The sequence below is a fragment of the Rhinopithecus roxellana genome, chromosome 3 (assembly GCF_007565055.1).
Source record: "Rhinopithecus roxellana isolate Shanxi Qingling chromosome 3, ASM756505v1, whole genome shotgun sequence".
In the NCBI taxonomy this organism is placed as follows: domain Eukaryota; kingdom Metazoa; phylum Chordata; class Mammalia; order Primates; family Cercopithecidae; genus Rhinopithecus; species Rhinopithecus roxellana.
Window position 1 is genome coordinate 151,455,491 of NC_044551.1, and position 15,740 is coordinate 151,471,230.

General features: G+C 42.8%; 1 protein-coding gene across 2 annotated transcripts; it reads left to right on the forward strand.

Moving 5' to 3' along the window:
- The first annotated feature begins 856 nt into the window (after window positions 1-856).
- Window positions 857-15,253, forward strand: C3H5orf24 (chromosome 3 C5orf24 homolog). 2 transcript variants are annotated; one of them, XM_010359923.2, is made up of 3 exons: window positions 857-1,121; window positions 10,408-10,837; window positions 12,857-15,253. In XM_010359923.2, exons 2-3 carry the CDS (start codon window positions 10,411-10,413, stop codon window positions 12,895-12,897), a joined length of 468 nt encoding a protein of 155 aa, XP_010358225.1. In that variant the 5' UTR covers window positions 857-1,121; window positions 10,408-10,410; the 3' UTR covers window positions 12,898-15,253. The 2 variants fall into 2 exon arrangements, with proteins under 2 accessions (XP_010358225.1, XP_010358224.1); XM_010359922.2 differs by having other exon boundaries at window positions 10,408-15,253.
- The last annotated feature ends 487 nt before the right edge of the window (window positions 15,254-15,740 follow it).

Below are 15,740 nucleotides of genomic sequence, written 5' to 3' on the forward strand. Positions count from 1 at the left end.
GTCACCAGTCCCTCACTAGGTTGAGTGAATGGGCTTGTTTCGTGTGTTGTGTCCTGGCTTGTGTTTGTCCGGAAAAGTTGTTGCTCCTCCTTTCTTTCCTACTGGCAAGGCAGTACCTGGCCTAGGGCTGTGCTTACGGTAGAACTCAGTACTATGAATTGTCCATCTTCAAATAGCCTTTATTACATGGGGGAAAAAGGGCAAGCATCCTCCTCTAGCCTCTTCCCATTGCTTAATAAAGTGTCTCCCTTTCAGTAGCTGCCCTAATTCTGGATCCTCTAATTCTGACATCTGGAAATTCACAGGAGGAAGGAGGAAGGAAATGAATCCCTTCTAAGTGGGTTTGTGTGAGGTGACTGATATGTCAGATATCTCACAAGAAAAACATCATAGCGGTAGTTTGTTGTTCCATCCTTTCCTGTGGTTATGGAATAATGAATATGACAATTCCGTGGGGCGCAGTGGCTCACGCCTGTAATCCGTGTGGATCATCAGGATGGCCCATAAAATAAGGCTTTTCATTATCACATGATTCTGAGCATGACGAGTCCCAACTCCCCCGATTTTCATTTATTAGGTCCTGTATCTAAGAAATGGGGTCAGCAGGAGTTCCAGCATCTCAGAATTGTGGTGAAAACCAATACAAGTAAGGAAGTTACTAATTCCCCATTTGGTGGGTCCCTCAACCTAAGCCACTGGGGGCGGTCGACGCCGGACCACCAACAGCCCAGGCCTAAGGCCACGACGCGCAAGCGCTGCCTGCCAGCCTAGCTCCCTCCCAAAGCTTGCGTGCAGGTCGGCGGCGGGAGATCGGGTCTCGCGATGAGAGTGTGCGTGTGCGTGCGCGGCCCTCGCGAGGTCGCGCACGCCGCCTCTAACATTACAGGGTGGTAGCGGCATCTTCGTACTGCGTCCGGGGCAGGAGTGTGCGCCGCGGCCGCGGCGCGTGCTGGGAGCCAGCGTCTGCCTCGCCGCCGCCCTCGCTGCCTGCCCCTCCGCCTTGGCCCGTTCTCCGCACCGTGCAGAGGCGGCGGGCTGGGGAGGGAGCGGCGCCAGCGCGAGGTTCCCAGCCGCTGGGAAGCCCCTAGACGCGCGGAGGGGCCGGTCTACGAGCGGCTGAGGTAGGTGGGCGCGCGCGGGCTGGTCAGCCGGCCGAGAGTGGAGTCGGGCGGCGGCGAGAACTGGCGCCTAGCTGGCCGGGGAGAAGAGGCCTCCTGCCAAGGGGCCCTAGCGTAGCCAGGAGTGAGAGGAGGGGTCCCGGACGTAGCCTGCCCTTCCTCGGTGTGGAGCCATTACGGGGGGACATTCCTCCTGCGGCGGGGGGAGGGGGCCCCCTTTCTTTTCTTTGAGAGGTCGGAATCCGCAGTCCGCTCTCCGCCTTTAAATGAAAGCCTGCCGGCTCGAGATCTGCGTCGCAATGGAGTGCCCCTGGACTTCTACGCTTGCGGAACTCCCGAGTGGACGGACAGCGGCTTATGAATTTTGCTTTTTAGTGGGTACGCAACCCTTTCTCTAGGGTGGCGTACATCTTCTGCAAACTTGTTATTGGCAATACGTTAGTAGTCGCTTTCAGCACACAACAGGTTAAATACATTCTAAACGCCTCGTGTCAAAATAAGGGGAGTCCTTATTTGTGCACCGTGGGGCACAGTTAAGGAGAGGAAGAAGACAAAGGAGGCCGTTATTTATGTGCCGTCCTATTATCAAAACTTCCCGTGGTGGGGCAGGGTGCGTGGCTATTGGCCTCTGCTGAATGGACTTTGGGAGTAATTGAGGTGAGTTGCAAATCTTCATTTAGAATTATGAAACGTATATGATTATACGGACCTGAAATAAATCTCTGAGAGTTACGTGATCTGTGATCTTTGGAGAACAGAACTTGGGTTTCTTGACGCTTTCTCCATGTTTAGAAAGCTTCAGGGATGCTTTGTGAAGTAACTAAAAATAGTTACAGTTCTTTATGTTGGCAGTGGTGACTGCCACATTCAAGAGAAGAGAGAGGAATTGTTCTATAAAGAAGGGCTCATTTTAGGGCTTAAACTTTAGGAGTTAAACAAAACAAAACAACTTCAACGATGGCAAGTTGTAGCTTATGCTTTGAGTATTCGAATTTAGTCACAGTCCAGATATATAGAAGCTCTTAGTTGACTCCTGTACATTCAGTGAACAATTTTTTTTTTTTTTTTTTTTTTTTTTTTTTTTGAGACGGAGTCTCGCTCTGTCGCCCAGGCTGGAGTGCAGTGACCGGATCTCAGCTCACTGCAAGCTCCGCCTCCCGGGTTCATGCCATTCTCCTGCCTCAACCTCCCGAGTAGCTGGGACTACAGGCGCCCGCCACCTTGCCTGGTTAGTTTTTTGTATTTTTTAGTAGAGACGGGGTTTCACCGTGTTAGCCAGGATGGTCTCGATCTCCTGACCTCGTGATCCACCCGTCGCGGCCTCCCAAAGTGCTGGGCTTACAGGCTTGAGCCACCGCGCCCGGCTCAGTGAACTATTTATTGGTTGTTTTGTTTGTTTTGTTTTTTGAAACGGAGTTTCACTCTGTCCCCCAGGCTGGAGTACAGTGGCGCAATCTCGGCTCACTGCAACCTCTGCCTCCCGGGTTCAAGCAATTCTCCTGCCTCAGCCTCCCCAGTAGCTGGGATTATAGACGTGCGCCACCACGCCCGGCTAGTTTTTGTATGTTTAGTAGAGACGGTGTTTCACCATGTTGACCAGGCTGGTCTCGAACTCCTGACCTCGTGATCCGCCCGCCTCGACCTCCCAAAGTGTTGGGATTACAGGCGTGAGCCACTGCTCTCGGCCTCAGTAACTATTTAAAAAGATGATCTTTAACCTTTGATAGTCTGCACAGCCTGTTCTGTAACTCTTGGCTTCTATTCGGTCTAAACCGTCTAGAAATATAGTATTCATTCTTTTTTTTTTTTTCTGAGACAGAATCTGTTTCCTAGGCTGGAGTGCAGTGGCACAAAGTCAGCTCACTGCAACCTCCGCCTTTGGGTTCAAGCGATTCTCCTGCCTCAGCCTCCTGAGTAACTGGAGCCACCATGCCTCACTAATTTTTTGGATTTTTAGTAGAGAGAGGGTTTCGCTGTGTTATCCAGGCCAGGCTAGTCTGGAACTCCCGACCTCAACTGAGCTGCCCACCTTGGCTTCCAAAAGTTCTGGGATTATAGGCCTGAGCCACTGCGCTGGACCATTCTGACTCTTGAGAAATGTGGCTTGGGACCGGGCGCGGTGGCTCTCGCCTATAATCCCAGCACTTTGGGAGGCTGAGGCAGGTGTATCACGAGGTCAGGAGATCGAGACCATCCCGGGTAACACGGTGAAACCCCATCTCTACTAAAATACAAAAAATTAGCCGGGCGTGGTGGCTGGCGCCTGTAGTCCCAGCTACTCAGGAGGGTGAGGGAGGAGAATGGCGAGAACCCGGGAGGCGTACCTTGCAGTGAGCCAAGATCATGCCACTGCTCTCCAGCCTGGGTGACAGAGCGAGACTCCGTCTCAAAAAAGAAATGTAGCTTGCATACGTTCAATCAGAGTCTTTCGGCCTGACGCGGTGGCTCACGCCTGTAATCCCAGCACTTTGGGAGGCCAAGGCAGGTGAATCATCAGAGCTCGGGAGTTGGAGACCAGCCTGGCCAACATGGTGAAACCTTGTTTATTCTTAAAAAAAAAAAAAAAATACAAAAATTAATGTGGCATGATGGTACGTACCTGTAATCCCAGATACTCTGGAGGCTGAGGCAGGAGAATTGCTTGAACCCAGGAGTTGGAGGTTGTTGCAGTGAGCCAAGATCACGCCATTGCACTCCAGCCTGGACAAGAGCAAAACTCCGTCTTAAAAAGAAAAAAAACACCGTGCGTGGTGCCTCATGCCTGTAATCCCAACACTTTGGGAGGTGGAGGCAGGCAGATCACCTGAGGTCAGGAGTTCGAGAGCAGCCTGGCCAACATGGTGAAATCCCCATCTCTACTAAAAATAAAAAAATTAGCTGGGCGTGGTGGCATGTGCCTGTAATCCCAGCTACTCAGGAAGCTGAGGCAGGAGAATCGCTTGAACCTGAGAGACAGAGGTTGCGGTGAGCCAAGATTGCACCATTGCACTCCAGCCTGGGCAACAAGAGTGAAACTCCGTCTCAGAAAAAAAAAAAAAGAAAAAAGAGAGTGTTTTAACAATAGCCCTGAAGTGGGAGGAGGAAGGCATTATGGAGTGCAGAGTTAAGCTCACATTATGCAAATACTTTTTATATAAACACAAGTATCCTGCATGTAAATATATAGTGATGGTTATGCATGCAAGCATTTAATAGTGCTGATTCCCAACTTAATAAAGTTGAAGTGTGAAAATAGGAAAGGATTCGTTTTAGTTCTATTTGCGTTTTTAAAGTTAATTATTTACATGAGTAATTCTCATATTAAATTCCTTGTCCGGCTTGTTTATGAATTATTAAGTAGAATACTGTTCTGATTTCTTGGCAGTAGCAGGGAAGGAATATATAGAACATACAGAAGCCCTACACTTCAAAAATGTTAGGTCAGGGTCTTTTTTTTTTTTTTTTTTTTTAAGGCAGTCTCACTCTGTCGCCCAGCCTGGAGTGCAGTGGTGTGATCTCGGCTCACTGCAACCTCTGCCTCCCGGGTTCAAGCAGTTCTGCTGCTTCAGCCTCCCAAGTAGCTGGGATTACAAGTGCATGCCTCCATGCCCAGCTGAGTTTTGTATTTTTAGTAGTGACTGGGTTTCTCTCTGTTAGTCATGCTGGTCTCGAACTCCTGACCTCAAGTGATCCACCCGCCTCAGCCTCCCAAAGTGCTGGGAGTACAGGTGTGAGCTACCACACCTGGCCAAGTTAATGTCTCATTATCTTTCCATTGGAATAAATAGCTTTACTCTTGTTGATTTGTGCTTAGAATAGTGTTTTGCATGGAGTTGGCCCTCAATAAACCTGAGTTATGTCAGAACTAAATTTACATAATACAAACTAAAGGCATAAGTTCTGGAGAATATTAAAGGAATGGAGAAATGGAGATGCGTGTTTTTTGTTTTTTGTTTTCTTTGAGACGGAGTTTGCTCCTGTTGCCCAGGCTGGAGTGCAATGTCATGATCTCAGCTCATTGCAACCTCTGCCTCCCAGGTTCAAGCGATTCTCCTGCCTCAGCATCCTGAGTAACTGGGATTACAGGCATGTACCACCATGCCAGGCTAAATTTTTTTATTTTTAGTAGAGACGGGGTTTCTCCGTGTTGGTCAGGCTGGTTTCGAACTCCCAACCTCAGTTGATCCACTCGCCTTGGCCTCCCAAAGTTCTGGGATTACAGGCATGAACCACCACACCCGGCCAAGATACATGCTTTTTAAAAATTGCATGTCAGGGCCGGGCGCGGTGGCTCAAGGCTGTAATCCCAGCACTTTGGGAGGCCGAGACGGGCGGATCATGAGGTCAGGAGATCGAGACCATCCTGGCTAATACAGTGAAACCCCGTCTCTACTAAAAACTACAAAAAACTAGCCGGGCGACGAGGCGGACTCCTGTCGTCCCAGCTATGTGAGAGGCTGAGGCAGGAGAATGGCGTAAACCCGGGAGGCGGAGCTTGCAGTGAGCTGAGATCCGGCCACTGCACTCCAGCCTGGGCGACAGAGCCAGACTCTGTCTCAAAAAAAAAAAAAAAAAAAAATTGCATGTCTTTCTTTTTTTTTTCGATTGGAGTTTCGCTCTTGTCTCCCAGGCTGAAGTGCAATGGTGCAGTCTTGGCTCATTGCAATGTCCACCTCCTGGGTTTGAGCGATTCTCCTGCCTCAGCATCCTGAGTAGCTGGGATTACAGGTGTGCACCACTACACCAGGCAAATTTTTTTTGTGTTTTTAGTAGAGACAGGGTTTTACCATTTTGGCCAAGCTAGTCTCGAACTCCTGACCTCAGGTGATCTGCCTGCCTCAGCCTCCCAAAGTTCTGGGATTAGAGGCATGAGCCACCATGCCCAGCTGCACGTCTCATTTTTAAATGGTGTGTTTTTTTCAGTGTGGATTGATATCTGCGTCAAGGATAGTGGCATTTTGCCTCTAAAAGCCTAACATAATGTAAGCTGAGACTGTATATCCTGAGTGCTGATAGATTATGAATATTTATATATATATACATATTTTATGCATACATATATATATATATGTTGTTACCCTCCTGGTAAGTCACATAACTTTTTTTTTTCCCCAAAAAAATTTTCCCAGAAATTTTTGTATTTTTAGTAGAGACAGGGTTTTTACCGTTTTGGCCAGGCTGGTCTCGAACTCCTGACCTTAGGTGATCTGCCTGTCTTGGCCTCTCACAGTCCTGGGATTGTAGGCGTGAGCCATCGTGGCTGTCCTGGTTGTCTTTACTAATTCTGGCATTTGCTTTTCTTCCATTTGGAAACCAAATCTCTTTGACTTTGCAGTCAGAAAGAATTTGTGGATATTTGGTGAGGAAGATGCTAAAAAGGTGAATAAAAACTTAAGTGAGAATATTTTAAGTTGGGTCTGTGTTTTCATTTTAGTATAATCAAGCGATTTCATGGTGAAGGGTGGATTCCCCACCCCACCCCACCCCCCCAGGGAACGTTTGACAATGTCTGGAGAAATTTTTGGTTGTCACTTATTTAGGGGAAGGGAGAGAGGTGTTGCTACTGACATCTAGTGGGTAGAGGCCAGGGATGCTGCTAAGCATTGTACAATGCAGTGGACAAACCACAACAAAATTATCTGACCCAAATAACAGTGCTGCTTTTGAAAAACCTTGGTATGCTACACTGTAAATTGTTGGTTCTGAAGTTGAATTATCAAAAGTCATATTTGGCTTAACCATTTCCTAATGTGTGACCCTGGCAGAATGCTTAAAGTCTGTAAAATAGAGCTAATATTGTATATTCCTTATAGGCTTGTACTGAGGATTAAATCAGATAATGTGCAAAGAACCAAGCTTATTGCCTGGCACATAACAAAATGCTAAAAAATTGCTAACTTTCAGCCAATACTATATTTGGAACTCATCTTGAGAGTCTTTTTTCCCATCTGAAATTAGAATTTGAGCTAAAGAAATGATTATTAATAATCTAGTTCTTTTTGTTTTTGTTTTTTTGAGACAGAGTCTTGCTCTGTCACCCACGCTGGAGTGCAGTGGCACGATCTCGGCTCACTGCAGCCTCTGCCTCCTGGGTTCAACCAATTCTCCTGCCTCAGCTTCCTGAGTAGTTGGGACTGCAGGCACGTGCCAACACGCCCAGCTAATTTTTTGTATTTTTAGTAGAGACTGTGTTTCACTGTGTTATCCAGGATGGTCTAGATCTCCTGACTTTGTGATCCACCTGCCTCAGCCTCCCAAAGTGCTGGGATCACAGGCGTGAGCTACCATGCCCGGCCAGTAATCTAGTTCTTGTATCTGTGGGGAGTGAGTGAAAAAAGTATTCCACTTAATATTTGTGTTTAGGCCAGTCTTGTTTTATGTTCTCAAGTCTAAAAAGCTTTTGCCATAAACAAGTAGCTTCTCACTGTAGATACTCTTCCATCAAATTGAGACTTTTTTTTTTTTTTTTTTTTTTTGAGACGGAGTCCGGCTCTGTCGCCCAGGCTGGAGTGCAGTGGCCGGATCTCAGCTCACTGCAAGCTCCACCTCCCGGCTTCCCGCCATTCTCCTGCCTCAGCCTCCGGAGTAGCTGGGACTACAGGCGCCCGCCACCACGCCTGGCTAGTTTTTTGTATTTTTTAGTAGAGACGGGGTTTCACCATATTAGCCAGGATGGTCTCGATCTCCTGACCTCGTGATCCGCCCGTCTCGGCCTCCCAAAGTGCTGGGATTACAGGCTTGAGCCACCGCGCCCGGCCAAATTGAGACTTTAAGCCAGCTTACCAATTGCTCTGTATCTGTTGATTTTCAGCAAATGTTTCATAATTTAACAGAATTTGATTCTGTGACTTCATGCCCATTTCCTTTTGCCTTTACAAACTAAAGTAAGTTTACAGTGGTTTTGGCTAACCTTATTACCTGTTTGTAGCCTCTGGGAGTAACTGTTTTCATAACTGAGGTTTTGGTGCACTTTCACATGTATGAAGGGTGCACACAAATATCTCCTAACAGCTTGGGGCTAGACCTTAATATATATTTGTGACTTTTTCTAAATCCAAATTGGAACCCATATCTTCATCTCTCTTTCCTCATCACAACATAATACTGTAGTCTCTGTAAAAACTCTCATTTCCGGCTAGGCACGGTGGCTCATGTCTGTAATCCCAGCACTTTGGGAGGCCAAGGCAGGCCAATCACCGGAAATTGGGAGTTCAAGACCAGCCTGACCAACATGGAGAAACCTCATCTCTATTAAATATACAGGCTGGGCACAGTGGCTCCCGCCTGTAATCTCAGCACTCTGGGAGGCCAACGCAGGCAGATCACGAGGTCAGGAGATCAAGACCATCCTGGCTAACATGGTGAAACCCCATCTCTACTAAAAATACAAAATATTAGACGGGCGTGGTGGCGGGCACCTGTAGTCCCAGCTACTTGGGAGACTGAGGCAGGAGAATGGCGTGAACCAGGGAGGTGGAGCTTGCAGTGAGCTGAGATCACGCCACTGCACTCCAGCCTGGGTGACAGAGCGAGACTCTGTCTCAAAAGAAAAAATAAATAAAAAATAAAATGAAATTACAAAATAAAAATAAAAAATTAGCCAAGGGTGGTGGCACATACCTGTAATCCCAGCTGCTCGGGAGGCTGAGGCAGGAGAATCGCTTGAACCCAGGAGGCGGAGGTTGTGATGAGCCAAGATCATGCCATTGCACTCCAGCCTGGGCAACAAGTGCGAAACTCCATCTTTAAAAAAAAAAAAAAAAAAAAAAAAACCTGCCATTTCCTCTGTCTAAGTGATATGGCTATTTAGAGCTGGTTTATTGTGGTAGTGGTTTTAATAAGTCCTTTATATATATATATATATTTAATATATATATATATATATATATATGAAAAAAACCACAGGGATGTCCTTACAAAATAGAGACTTTGGATCTTTTTTTTTTTTTTCCTATTTCAAGAGCAGGAATCTTGCTGTGTTGCCCAAGCTGGATTCAAACTCCTGGGCTCAAGTGATCCTCCACCTCAGCCTCCCTAATAGCTGATGCCACCATGCCTGGCTGGACTGTTCTTTAATAAGTCACAGGGCTTGTGTAAGGGAAGATGATCGACACTATATTTATGATCAAGGGAGAAAGCAACGTTGTACATTGAACTTTTTGTCTTGATAAATATACCTTAAAAATAGGAGATATTGGCTGGGCGCCGTGGCTCACGCCTGTAATCCCAACACTGTGAAAGGCTGAGGCAGGCAGATCACGAGGTCAGGAGTTCGAGACCAGCCTGACCAATATGGTGAAACCCCGTCTCTACTAAAAGGACAAAAATTAGCCAAATGTGGTGGCAGGCGCCTGTAGTCCCAGTTACTCAGGAGGCCGAGGCAGGAGAATCGCTTGAACCCAGGAGGCGGAGGTTGCAGTGAGCTGAGATTGTGCCACTGGACTCCAGCGGGCGATGGAGCGAGACTCCATCTCAAAAAAAAAAAAAAAAAAAATTTTTTTTAAAAGGAGGTATTTTATTATGGTTGTCATCCGTATTTTTGTAGTATAAGTCTTAAGCGTTTGTATAATGTTCACTCATTTTAGCTAATGAAAATCTTTGTTTACCTTTTGTATTGGTACTGCCTTCTATTGGGCTGGAATATGTTTGAAGGGAAGTCAGTACCTTGGGCCAAGAGATTGTATTCTTTACACTTGATATTAGCCAAAAGGCCAAGAAGCAGTAGAGATTGTGTTCATTGCTTGGCACATTCTGTCTTTTGTCAAGTGTAACATATACTCAGAGTTCTGTATAAATAATAAATTACAATAACGATGGAGTGTCCATCTTGTGGAAACTGTTGTCAGGCCAGTAGTATACATGTGAGAAATACAATAAAAGGCCAACAGGAGGCATTCCAAGAACATCAGACAAACTGAAATAAAGAATTGTGTTAATAAGAGTTCTTGGCTTTACTGTTACTCTTTTGAGGTTTAGTAATCTAGAAGAGAAAAGCCCACAGAATAGAACATTTGTTTTTGATTTACACACTTTTCCAGTTCCTAACCGGAGAACATTATAGCTATGAAATCAGTATTATAATAGAGTTATCTTATATGATATTTGTCCCATGATTAAATTGAGAAGAACAAGTATCCTTGAATCTGCTGATGTGTGTTTGTTTATAGGTGGTCTGGAGTCCTGCGTGTCAGCCTAATTTTAGGTAGCTTGCATAATTGTTGGAAGACAGACTGTTTTCTCACTGAATGCTGCATACAGATATGTATTTGTGTATGTGTATTTATATATATTTGTCTTTTATTTTTGGTAGAAAATGATGCATCCTGTTGCCAGCAGTAATCCAGCTTTCTGTGGGCCTGGCAAGCCTTCCTGCCTCAATGAAGATGCCATGAGAGCTGCTGATCAGTTTGACATATATTCCTCCCAGCAAAGCAAATACAGCCACACAGTCAACCACAAACCAATGGTTTGTCAGAGGCAAGACCCATTAAATGAAACACACTTGCAGACTACAAGTGGCAGAAGCATAGAAATAAAAGACGAACTAAAGAAGAAGAAGAATCTCAACCGATCTGGTAAGCGTGGCCGGCCTTCGGGAACCACCAAATCAGCAGGATACCGGACCAGCACAGGCAGACCCCTGGGAACCACCAAAGCAGCTGGATTTAAGACAAGTCCAGGCAGACCTCTGGGGACAACTAAAGCTGCGGGATACAAAGTCAGCCCAGGGAGACCTCCAGGTAGCATTAAAGCTCTATCCCGTCTTGCCGATCTTGGTTATGGCTGTGGCACTGCTGCTTTTCCTTACCCTATGATGCATGGCAGAGCAGTTCACGGGGTAGAGGAAACTAGCAGTGAAGTCAAACCACCCAATGAGTGAATGAGGCAGGAAAAGAGGGCAAGGTTTAGAAGGAAGATTGTGAATAATCCCAAAGCTTCTTGGTTTTATTTTGATATACATAATTTTATGGCCTGGGCTTTCCAAATTTGTTTTCCTGTTTGGTTTTTTTCCTGCTTTTGCTCAAAAACTGCCATATGCTGACAGATGCACTCAGGGCATGAGCAGTGGCATTGTATTTGTACATAGGTTCAAGTGTAACACCTAACTAAATCATTTTTGCTTTTCCTTTAGCATTATGGTCATGTCTCATGTTTCATTACTACTTTGGGGCTGTTCTAAATAGATGCTTTATGTGATAAACAACTGAAACCATTATACCTATTAGTTTGTGAAGTAAGCCTACAATATAATAAATATACTAATGTATTTTTAACTGGTGGAGCAAAAAAGCAAACTAATGAATCAGGATTACTTGAGGTAATGGCTGTGTGAGTTTTTGTAACATTTATTTTCACAAGACGGGACACAGATATTTGTATGCTTTGGCATTTACATCCACTTCAAATGTTAAAAAACTTATTTTTAATGTTCTAGGTTTAAGCAGCTTGTAATTTATTGATCTACATGGCATTAATTGATTTAACCATTATTCCTGAAATAATTCTTTAGTGTTTGCCTTTGAGCAGTGATAGTTTGTGTATTTTTTAATTGCCTAAGAGCATATATACCAAACACTACAAGCAATTCATATTTACATATTTACAGAAAATTTAAACTATTTTATAAAAACTGCACATTACATTTTTGGTGAAATACAGTGCATTCTGAGGATAGCATATTTCATATAATAGAAAAAGAAACATTCTCTAGGTTTGCATGTAGCTATAGTCACTATATTTTGCCTTTCATATAGAAAGTTTTAAAGTGTCATGTTTAAAAACATTTATTGGCCAGGCGTGGTGGTTCACACCCAGCACTTTGGGAGGCTGAGGCGTGCGGATCACTTGAGGTCAGCAGTTCAAGACCAGCCTGGCCAACATGGTGAAATCCCATCTCTACTAAAAATACAAAAATTAGCCAGACGTGGTGGCGGATGCCTGTAATCCAAGCTACTTGGGAGGCTGAGGCAGGAAAATCCTCAAACCCAGGAGGCAGAGGTTGCAGTGAGCCAAGATTGCGCCACTGCCCTCCAGCCTGGGTGACAGAGTGAGACTCCGTCTCAAATAAATAAATAAACAAAACCATTTATTAATGTTGCCCATTTATTTGGAACATTTTTAGTTTTTCTCAGAAATTGTTCCATTGCATTAGCACTTACTGTGTTTTCAGGTTTATATCTACCAAAGGACACAAATTGAATGGTAGACTGTAAAACTGGTATAAACAGAATGCAGTTTCCTGACCATCAGAACCCAAATATTAAGAAACATATAGGAATCCATCTATGCATGAAACATGAAAAAAATATGTTGGTTAGTTTAATTAAAAATCTTATTGTGGCTCTAGTGAGACCATTTCATCCAAAAGATTTTTTCCCCCCAGTGATGTTTGCTTTAGAAGCAAGATGGAAAGGAAGAAAAAGCATTAGGTAGATATGTATAGTAGGGACAGAGGGAAATCTTTCTTCTTTCCTTTCTGAAAGTAATATTTCTTGTTACACATTTTATTTATTTTGAGTTTGTTCTAAATAAAATATTATAAACTTCAGACTTGAAAAAATTCCACTGAACTTTAAAGTTACAGTGTTCATATTTGGGATTTTAAATGCCTTTGAGATTAAAATGTAGAATTGCAGGACCCAAAAACTTTTAAAATAATTAAAATTTTAAAAGGGCACATGTTGTGTTTTTTGGGCTGCTCTCAGTTAATGCAAACTCTGATTGCAAATGGATGTCATGTTTCATACCTTTTTTATCAGGAAAAAAGCAGCAAGCCTTCAGGTGTTCCAGTGATGCCTGACACAATGAGCTGGACTTTATGCTGCTCTTTACAGTAAGAGGTGTTGCATTGTATGTGGGGACTATGTACACTGGCATCTAAGACAGTGACCTCAACAATATTAGCTTTGCACAAACCATAGAGAACGATGTTGGATGGCTACATAATCAGTTATAACATTCTGGCAGCTAAATTGCTACAAGAGCTTCTTCTTGCAGAAGCTTAAAATACAAGATTTTTAATAATTTACTCAGAACAGTATAACTTCTGACACACACAAATGCTTGCCTCTTCATTCGTATGTTCGTTACCTACTCTCCACATGTGTCTGTCATTTAGCTGTTTCTCAAGATGATGTTCAGCAGTTGGCTGCTTAGAATCTTTTTCAAGCCAGTTTCTAAGACAGTTGTTTAATTTAATGTTCTACCATAGAATAATGCACACCATTGTCAAAGATTTGATTGTTGTGTTTTATAGTAAGTCCATTTGACAATTTATTTCCCTTTCAGTTTATTTTCTTTCCTTATTTTGTTATACATGCCCTTCCCTTTCTCCCCTGCCTTTCCTACATTCATTCCTTTTCCTCTCCCCTTCAGCACATCTACTTACTGGTGCTGTGCTGTGTGTCAGAAGATAAAACAGGTGTATTATTGTATAATGAATTTTGTATACATGTTTATGAGATGGTGAGATCAACTAAAGGAGGCATGTTCATAACGGTGTTTATTATCAGGAGCTATGTCCCAGGAAAAACAAAAACCAAAACAAACAAACAAAACGGGAGGGGCAAATGGCTACAGTTGTAAATGGATAACATTATTTAGAAAGCTGAATTTACTGTTCATCTGAGCGGTTACCTGGAGTATTATATCTATGCACTGGTGAGCATCTCCTGATTCCACTTACTTTTCTCCCTGTGAACAGTTTACTGGTGCCATGCTGAAGAGAAAGACATCTAAGTGATAACATGAATGAAGTCTTAAAAATTTAAAATATTTTTACTGCTATATAAACTAAAGACTACATTGTGCATCTTTTCTAACACTCTCTTGTTACGATAAACACTGAAATAACATGTTAAACAGTTGCCTATACTTTAATATAATCAGTTGGGGAAAACTGGCCTTTTCTCCTCCACTGTATGATTGTTTCTTGAAAGGCAAATTGCTGATTTTATACTGTGTGACTCTGTTCTTCACAAAATAGGTTTCATTATTCTATATTTAAACTGTTGGTCAGAAAATGATCTGCAATTCAAGTAAGTTTGCATTACTTTTTTCTTTAAAAAGTACTTTAACATGCCTTATTTATTATATTAGCAAATAAGGAGCTAATAACTGATGAAATTATCATTTTTTTGACAAATGTAACCTTGCATAACTAATATTTAGGATGATTTTGATACTATCTTTAGAGTTTTGCACTGGATACTAAAAAAATATATTGGCATAATGTACTGGAAGAAAATGAGTAGTATCTGGTTTAATTTTTAATATTTAGGGACATTTTAAAAAATCAGTGTTTTAATTAGACTAAAAATTCTTTATATTTTTTATTTGCTTTTTAAAAGAAACATCTGTCAAAGTAATATTGATTCCAAACTGATGTTTGTGTGAATTTACATGTCTATTTTCATGAACTAAGAATAGAGTTTCTTTGAGTTAAGGAGAAAAAAATATATATTTGGGTCCATTTATTAGGTTAAAGTTGACCCATTCAGTGTGAAAATAACCACAGTGTGTGAGCTGAAGAAAAAAAGTAAATTTCTCCTTTATATTCTAAGAAGCTTTAAAAGAACAATTCAGGGGATATTGATAACTGCTACTCTGTCAGTCATTGTCTCTATATGCAGTAACATTTTATGGTCCCTTTATAGTAATATAAAGAATTCAAACAGTTTTTCAAAACATTTTTTTCCTTGGACATAAAAAATTTTGATGCTATTCAATTTTTGTTTTTATTATAGCTTAACTGTACGCTGTTAAACTCTAGGATGTATCTGAATCTTTCCTCCCCCCCGCCTCCAAATATACAAATCTGTGCTCTCACATATAATGTATTTAATTTTTGGAAAATTTAATGCTATAGTAAATCAAGTGTGTGATTTAAAGTAATCAGATCACTTTGATTCTTTCAGTTTTCAGAATTTCTTTTTTCCACAGGTAATTTTGGAGAAAATAATTACCAATTAACTGATAATAAGCACGCTGTCCTCTGCTGTAAAAAGTCTGAATAGATACTGTGTATGTTTCTATGTCCATGAACTTGAGCTACTCGTGTGCAATTATGTGTATGGGAATGGAGTAGTGTTCATGATTTGTATCTACATCATCATATGGATGTATATTTATTAATAAAGTCATTACTTTAAAACCAACTGTGTTTACTACTTTGTTTTTTAGTATGGTACTTTTCAAGTACTTAAGTGGTAAATGGTAAACCTTTTTCATGACTGTAGATTTCGTGTTTTTCTTTGAATTTTGCTTTTTTTTTCTTTTTTAAAAGACAGGGTCTCACTCTGTCACCCAGGCTGGAGTTTACTGCTGTGATCATACCTCACAGCAGCCTTAACCTTCTGGGCCCAAGCAGTCCTCCTGCCTTCCCAGCTCAGCTTCCCGAGTAGTTGGGATTACAGGTATATGCCACCATGCCCAGCCTGATTTTTTAATTTTTGTAGAGATGGGGTCACCTATGTTGCCCAGGCTGGTCTCAAACTCCTGGTCTCTGGCCAGAAGCAGTGGCTCCCCCTTGTAATCGCAGCACTTTGGGAGGCCAAGGCGGGTGGATCACGAGGTCAGGAGTTCGAGACCAGCCTGACCAAGATGGTGAAACCCCGTCCCTACTAAAAATACAAAAATTAGCTG